Source organism: Dipodomys ordii, unplaced genomic scaffold, assembly GCF_000151885.1.
Source record: "Dipodomys ordii isolate 6190 unplaced genomic scaffold, Dord_2.0 Scaffold163, whole genome shotgun sequence".
Lineage (NCBI taxonomy): Eukaryota > Metazoa > Chordata > Mammalia > Rodentia > Heteromyidae > Dipodomys > Dipodomys ordii.
The window spans coordinates 365,948-374,315 of record NW_012267379.1 but is presented as its reverse complement, the minus strand read 5'-3'; the positions used below and the strand labels follow the sequence as shown (position 1 = coordinate 374,315).

Below are 8,368 nucleotides of genomic sequence, written 5' to 3'. Positions count from 1 at the left end.
TTTTGTCGGTCGTGGGGCTTGAACTCTGGGCCTGGGCGCTGTCCCTCAGCTCTTCAGCTCAAGGCGAGCGCTCTACCACTTGAGCTACAGCGCCACTTCCTAAGGATTATAGTTTGAAGTAACCCTGGTCAGGAAAGTCTGTGAGACTTCTGTCTCACCTCCAAAAGCCTGAAGTCAAGTTGTGGCCGAGGTGGTAGACCACTAGTGTTAAGGAAAAAAACAGACTGTGGTACAACACTCAGGCCCTTAGTTCAAGCCCCAGGAAAGGGGTGTAGGGGTTACAGGTATGACTCAGATGGTCTGGTGCCTGCCGCTGAACATAAAGTGTCGATGCTGAGTTTGAGGCCCAGTGTCTGTCTGTCTGTCTCTCAGTCTTAGTCTGTCTCACACACACAACAATGAGATGTAGCTTGGCAGTGGCACAGTCACCTAATATGTACAAGGCCCTCAGTCTTATTGCAGCATTGAAAAATAAGGGGAAAAAAAGGGAAACCAGGCCTTCCCGTATAGGGGAAAATAAACATGGAGAGGGGAAGATGGCTTCTCTGCTGGGTCAGGGTGAGATGGTCAACACAGCCTGCCTGGGAGATTCTAAAAGGTGACAAAGATGCGTGTTTTGTGAAACACCCGTTTTGTTAAATTGGGAATGCTTTTTTTTTTTTTGTCGGTCATGGGGCATGAACTCTGGGCCTGGGCACTGTCCTTCAACTCTTCAGTTCAAGGCTAGCATTCTACCACTTGAGTCACAGCACCACTTCCAGCTTTTTCTGCTTACATGGTGCTGAGGAATTGAACCCAGGACCTCATGCATACAAGGCAAGCGCTCTACCACTGAGCCACCTTCCCAGTCACAACAATGCTATTGTTTTAAATACTTGCATGATGAAATGAGTTAGAAGCTTTGGCAGTTTTTTCTGCTGCTGTGTTGGTGAAAGCCATAATGGCTTGTGGTTGTTCTGACTGGGAAAATAGTTGGCACCTTGCCTGAGGGGAGAACAGCTTGGGTACAGCTGTGTCTTTCTGTGGCCACCTCTGCAATGGTAAGAGATGCTTGCTTTTTTAGAGCAGTCGGAAGTCCTGTGCTCGGGAATGCATGGTCCAGCCGTGAGGATGGGCCTGAGATGTGAGAGCCAGGTGCACTTTGATGCCTGGAACAGATGAGGCTGCTTCTTCTGGACCCCTCACCTGGGAGGTAGAAACTCACTGGCTGATGGGCACCGGTGGCTCAGGCCTGTAATCCTGTCTACTTAGGAGGCTGAGATCTGAGGATTGGGATTCGAAGCCAGCCTGGGCAGAAAAGTTCCCCTGAGACTCATCTCCAATTAGCCACTCACTCAAAAACTGGAAGTGGTGTTGTGGTAGAAAACTGCCTTGAGCACAGAGAGGCTCAGGGTCACCCAGGCTCTGAGTTTAAGGCCCCCCCCCCCCCAGAGAGGCTCAGGGTCACCCAGGCTTTGAGTTTAAGCCCCTCCCCCCCACCACAGAGAAAAAGAAGAAACCTACCAGTAGAGGCTGCTCTCTGCTTTATTATGAACCAAAAAATTACAGGTTTGCTGTCATTATAAGGGTGTGGTAGTCACTTCTTGTCATTGTGACAAAGCACTTGAAGATAAAATCGGCTTAGAAGAGGAGAAGTTTATTTTGGTTTGCTGTTTCAGAGGCTTCACTTGGTTGGTTCCATTGTTTTGGGACCAGTGATGAGGCAGAACCACAGGGTGGACGGGAAAGCTTGAGCCGAGCAGCTTACCTCATGGTGGCCAGGAAATGGGAACAGGAAGGGGCCAAGAACAAGACATAGCTTTTCCAGGGGACACCCAATGAGTGACCTGCCTCCACAAGGCCCCGCCCTGCCGCCAACAATGCCATCTGATCCATGGTAAAACCAGAACCAGTCACTTCCACAGGCCTGTCAGCTGACAACTCAGCCTTAATTTAGCATGTAAGCTGGTCACTTTTGGCTTACAACTATAATCCTAGCTACTCAGACGTCTGAGATCTGAAGATTATAGTTTGAAGCCAGTCAGGGCAGAAAACTCTGGGAAACTCTTACTTGCAACTAACCATCAAAAAGCTGGACATGAGCTGGGCCCTGGTGGCTCACGCCTGTAATTCTAGTTATTCTCAGGAGGCTGAGATCTGAGGATCACGGTTCAAAGCCAGCCTGGGCAGGAAAGTCTGTGAGACTCTTACCCAATAAACCACTAGAAAACCGGAAGTGCTGCTGTGGCCCAAGCAGTAGAGCACTGGCCTTGAGCTGAAGAGCGCAGGGACAGCGCCCAAGCCCAGAGTTCAAGCCCTATGACTGACTAAAAAGAAGGCTAGAAGTGGGGCTGGGAAGGTGGCTCAGTGGTATAGTGCTTGCCTCGCATGCTTGAGGCCCTGGGTTTGATTCCTCAGTAACACATAAAAAGCTGGAAGTGGTGCTGTGGCTCAAGTGGTAGAGCACTAGTCTTGAGCCAAAAGAAGCTCAGGAACAGCACCCAGGCCTATGATCTAGCCAAAAAAGAAAAGCTGGAAGTGGAGCTATGGCTGTAGTGGTACAGTGACAGTCCAGGGTGAAAAACCAAGTGAGCACGTGAGTCCCCCTCAGGTCTAGCCTGAGTGCGCCTGCACGCACACAGATGAACGCAGGAGTTTGGGAACTCTTCAGATTCAAACGTAACAGGAAGCCTGTGTTTGGAGCATGAAACCCACATGTGCTCCCATACCCTGCGCACAGCTGCCTGCATCGGTCCCCTGCCTGCGTGTCAGGTTGCTGCACTCCATCTTCTGCTGTGGCATCGGATATCAGTGCTCTGTGGGTAGCATACAAAGATGGCTACCTTTCTCAATTTGTTAGTAAGATTAGCATTCTTCTTTAAAAAAAACTTTTATTATTATTATATTTTTCCAGTTGTATACCTTGAACTCTGGGTCTGGGCGCTGTGCCTCAGCTCTTCAGTGCCTGGCTAAAATTATTTTTTAAATTGGTATCAATTATTTGTAAAATATTTTTTTAAACAAGTCCATTTATTTACTTATTTATTTTTTGTCAGTCATGGGGCTTGAGCCACAGCACCACTTCCGGTTTTCTAGTGGTTTATTGGAGATCACAGTCTCACGGACTTTCCTGCCCGGGCTGGCTTTGAACCGAGATCCTCAGATCTCAGCCTCCTGGGTAGCTAGGATTATAGGTGTGAGCCACCTGCACCCGACCACTTCCTGTTTTCTGGTGGTTAATTGGAGATAAGATTCTCTTGGACTTTACTGCTGGTGCTAGTTTAGAACCTCAGTCCTCAGATCTCCTGAGTAGCTAGGATTACACTTTCCATAGTGTGGCTATTAAGAATAAACACTACTGTCTTGAATATTCCACATAAAGCTCCTTGGGATGAATTCCTACTTGTGGAGTGAAGAATTATATGGGTTTGAGATTCAATTATTACAAAGATTGAATAAACTGAAGGGCCCTGTTTCCTTTATTTACTAGAGTGGGACCTCATAAATGTTTACCAACTTTGTCAAGTAAAAGGTGGTATGTATCTTATCTTTTTTGCCTGTCCTGGGGCTTGAACTCAGGGCCCGGTGCTATCCCTGAGCGTCTTTGTGCCCAAGGCTAGCCTTATTGGTGCCATAGCACCAATAAGAGTCTCAAGAACTTTTTTGCCCAGGCTGGCTTTGAACTGTGGTCCTCAGATCTCAGTCTCTTCAGTAGCTAGGATTATAGGTGTGAGCCACACCTGTGCCTGGCTTGTTTTGTTTTTATTTTTCCTAGTTCTTTCCTTTTTTTTTTCTTAGCATATCATTTGTATAAAATAATGTGTGCATTGTGAATTGTTACTCTTCTTTTTTTTTGACAATACTGAACTCTGGGCCTTGAGCTTGCTTGGCAGGCACTTCTGCTGAGCCATGACTCCAGCCCCTATTTGCACTTGTTATTTTGGGGTAGGATCTCCCTTTTTGCCTGATCTTCCTACCATAGCTGGGATGCCAGGCGCATGCTACCACATGAGCCTCTTCCAAGGAGAGGAATCTACAACATATTTTTTCCAGCCTTGGGCTGGTCATTGCTGAGACAGGCTTCAACGCCATCTAGTGCCGAGATGAGAAAGTGTTAAAAGAGACAGCTGCTGCCGAGATGAGTGTTTGTGGGAGTTTCTGGGCCTTAGAGTGTTACCAGTGTGGTCTCTGCTTGTCTCCTGTGTCCACTTGTTGTCTTGTTGGGGGACGTGAAGGGTGTTTACCTACCGTGTGGGGTCACTTCTAATGCTGCTGCCCCCTCTGGCGCCTGCTTTGAATATCATGTTCTGCCTGAGGCTTCGGAACTGCACTTGTTTCTTTTTTTCTTTTTGTTGGTTGTGGGGCTTGAACTCTGGGCCTGGGCGCTGTCCCTCAGCTCTTCAGCTCAAGATGAGCACTCTACCGCTTGAACCACAGCGCCACTTCCGGTTTTCTAGTGGTTTATTGGAGATAGGAGTCTCACTGTCTCTCCTGCCTGGGCTGGCTTTGAACCTCGATCCTCAGATCTCAGCCTCCTGAGTAGCTAGGATTATAGGCGTGAACCACCAGTGCCCGGCCTTGATCCTCTTGTTTTAAGTCTTCCAAATTCTAGGATTCTAGGCACTTGCCACCATGTTTGGCTGTGCATATATACATATGTGAATGGAGGCAGGTTCACGGGATGCGGAATGCCAGGTGTCTATGTCTGCTCACTATGCTCTGCTGAGAAATAGACCACAGTAATGTGGTTGTATGCGTGAGGAGACTTGTCACCAAGCCAGTATGGAGGCAGCTCTTGCGCAGGCCAGCTGATCAGGTCAGACACAGGATGGGGAGGAGGACTGGCGGAGGGGTGACTTACGCTTAGGTCCCAGTGGAGATGGCCAGAGCTGGAGGAGAGCCAGCGTCATGGACTGGTAGCTCCAGTCCTCGCACACTGCATGGGGCACCGTGGAGCTCTCCAGTGTGTACTGCATGTAGAGTCTCCACATGGAACGCTTCTCTGGAGATGGCCCCACCATTGAAGAGGAATCACCAGTCATGTGTCGGCACCTCCACATCTCCCTTCTAGTCGAGTGTCCTGGAAGTGTAGTGAGGACACTGGTCAGACCTGCTGCCTGGCTCAGCTTGCCTGCCCTGGCCACCTGTGCTACCTGACTGACCTTGCTCCTCGGTGTTCTTAGCACCCGCTTAGCCCCTTCCCGCCCTGGGCCATGCTCTTCTTGCTTCTGGGGACCGCAGTTTCCCACTGCAGATAGCGATCGCTCTTCTTGCCCAGCTCTCCATTGTAGGCCCCTCCGGGTTATCACTGCCTGTGCTGGGTGTGGGGGCACGGCACTTTCTCCGGCCGTGTCCTTCTGTCCTTCTGTGGCTTGCTGTTTCAGTATCAGCCTTGGAAAGATGGGGCTTTGTTCTTGAGTGGTAAAGTCAGGCCTGAATCACTGCGCCACAGAGAGGGGCACTGTCATGGGAGCTGCGGGAAGAGTGAGGAGTGCCGGGGCCTGGTTTAGGGGCTGGAGGGTGAGTGTTGGGTGGGAGGATACAGGGCTGGGAGAGGGAAAGGAAAGGGGCTCGTGGTGGTTGCTCTGGAGACAGGTCTTTGGGCTAGGTTGGTTCTGGGCCAGGTTGCTGGGGTGTGTCCTGAGGTGGAAGGGGATAGTTTAGAGGCCCTTCTCAGCTGTGGTGGCCTAGGAGGATGGGAGATGAGTTGGGGACCAGATAGGAGGAGGCAGAGCAGGGAGGCCTGTGTGTGTCTGGGAGATCCTGGTGGAGAATTAGCTGCTGGGACCGTGGGCAGGATTTGGTCTTCTGGAGAAAGAGGAGCTGTGAAGGAGCCTGCGTAGGGGCTGCCCGCCTGCATACAGTGTGACAGCACAACTTAGAGGCTGCCCAGGGCCCAGGCGGGGCGGGTGGGCAGTTGGACATGGTGCACTTTTGGTGGTGGAGGCTTGTTGAGCTTGTGATTCTGTTCGCTTTGGCAGGTTTATCACCCGTCCTGATGTCAGAGAGAGGAAGATGGCTAGCTTCCTGGATTGGAGCCTGTGCACCTTGGCCCGCTCCTTCCAGACTGCAGAGGGCATCATTGCCACCGATGGGACGCTGCAAGCTCTGGTGAGGACCACGTGGAGGGACAGGGTGTGGGGACGCCAGGGTCAGCACTTGCACTGGACCCAGAATGTAGTGATTTGGAATTCTCTGCTGAAGTGACTGGAGCATGGTGGGAGTCATCTGCCCCTTGGGGCAGTATAGTTTTTCCCACTGCTGTGTGCCTTGAGCTAGACTTCTGCAAAAATGAACGCTGTGGAGTCTCAGGCTGCCACCAGAGGGCGGTGTTGCCCATGGAGGTGTAGGCCTTCAGTTTCTTCCTGCTTAATTTTGTTACAGCACACAGTGATTAGAGCCAGCCCTAGTGAAGGAGGGCTTTGAAGTTAGGGTTTGAGCTCTGATTTTGTCCAGATGAGTGGGTTTCGGTCTTTTTAGCATCATTGTTTAAACATGGGTCTTGGCACCTACCAGGCGCCTCATGCCCTGCCTCTTGCTGATCTTTTGCTTTGCTTGTTTGTTGTGTGGCATTGAAGTGCTGACGAGGAGAAAATATCTAGTGTGAATTCCACAGAAGAGGTGCAGCCTGGGCAGCTGTTGCTAGGAATCTCCCTGGTTAGCATCCTTGAGAGAGTGGAGAGGACCTCCTGGGGCCTGAGCTCAGGAACCAGCCTTCTTTTTGGAAAGTGTGGACAGGGTCTTTGGGGATGTGGGCTCCAGAGTTAGCACCTGGTCCTGCTCCTTTTATTCGCAGTGGTTGAAATTTATTCTTGTCCTTGTCTCGGAGGCTGAGGATGCCGACAGCTCACTTAGGAGAGCAGGGCCTTGTGGGGCCTGTGTGAATGCAGGTAATCTGTGAATGCAGGTGTCTGTCTGTGCCTGCCCACCTGCCTCACCATGCAGATGGTGATGTTGGGCTGATGCGGGGTGGAGGGCACATGAGGGCTGGGTGGGGGGAGCAGGCCAGTGCTGGGCTGGTCACCCGGGGCGGACAGGCTTCTGGGCAGCGTGGCTTGCTGGATCCCGGTAGCACCGTCAGGCCCTTGAGTGTCAGGGCCACGGAGAGAGGAATGTTCGAGTGCAGTTTCTTCTTAATCCATATCACTCTTGTCCTCAGGGAACTGTCATTCAAAACATGTCAGAAAGAAACGTGGGAAATGCCTCCTTTTTTCTGTGTCCCTTTTAACACAGCAAGGCCTTGAGTTTGATCCCTAGCACCAAACAAAAAACAAGAGGAAACCATGAGTTAGGGAGTTGCTGGGCTCCATCCCCAGCTTCATAAAAAGTAAGGAAATAAACAAATTAAGATGTGATTCACATGAAGATGTTTATTTATATGCCAGGAACATTTTGCCTCTTCATGTGAAAAGTTTAGTCATTTTACATGTTTACAAGGCTTTGCAACACGAAGCTCTCCACAGCCCCCGAGGCTACTACCGGTGCCGGGCCTTGGAGTTGTCTGTTCTAGACATTTCATGCCTGGAGACTCCAGGGTGTGGCCTCTGCTATCTGGCTTTTGAGACTGAGCGTAGTGGTCTTAGTGTTGACCCACCACGTGGCGTGTGTCAGTGCTCTGCTTCTGTTTATGGTCAGATAATATTCCAGTTTCTGAGCTTTTTTTTTTTTTTTTTTTTGGGGCCGGTCGTGGGGCTTGAACTCTGGTCCTGGGCGCTGTCCCTCAGCTCTTCAGCTCAAGGCTAGCGCTCTACCACTTGAGCCACAGCGCCACTTCTAGCTTTTTTCTTTTTGCTTATGTGGTGCTGAGGAATCGAACCCAGAGCCTCAGGCATGCAAGGCAAGCGCTCTACCACTGAGCCACCTTCCCAGCCCCTGATAGAAGCTTTTATGCACAAGTTTTGGTTTAAGCTTGTATTTTCAATTCCCTTGGGCATGTAACAGTATTGATGTATTCATCTATTTTTTAGTTTTTATGGTACTAAAGCTCAAACAGTAGATAGTAGGGCTAAGTTTTCCCATTACCCCCAGTTCATACTTTCCTTTTTCTTTTTTTTTTTGTTTGGTGCCAGGAATCAAACCAGGGCCCTGTGTGCTAGGCAAGCCCTCTGTTACTGGATTATACTTACAATAGTTGTCCCCTCTGTTCCCCCCAATATTGGAATTTGAATTCAGGTCCTTGCTCTTGCTAGTGGGTACTTTTACCTTTCAGCCATACCTCTACTCTGGTTTTTGCTGGTTATTTTTGATATAGTGTCTCTCCCTTCGTAAACAGGTACACTATTGTATCCAGCTCCTTTTAAGAAAGGGGTCTTAGGGGTTTTTCTGCCACTTAAGTAGCATGAGTCACTGATACAGGCTGGTGTGTGGTGTGTGTGTGTGTGTGTGTGGT

The 8,368-nt window shown here is 50.0% G+C and overlaps 1 protein-coding gene across 1 annotated transcript in view; it reads left to right on the top strand.

Moving 5' to 3' along the window:
• The window catches only part of Tbcd (tubulin folding cofactor D), a 147,126-nt gene that overhangs the window by 12,976 nt on the left and 125,782 nt on the right, over positions 1-8,368 (top strand). The window contains exons 5-6 of the mRNA XM_013033084.1: positions 4,076-4,158; positions 5,961-6,090. Coding sequence (XP_012888538.1) covers positions 4,076-4,158; positions 5,961-6,090 — 213 coding nt within the window. The remainder of the gene's footprint in view (positions 1-4,075; positions 4,159-5,960; positions 6,091-8,368) is intronic.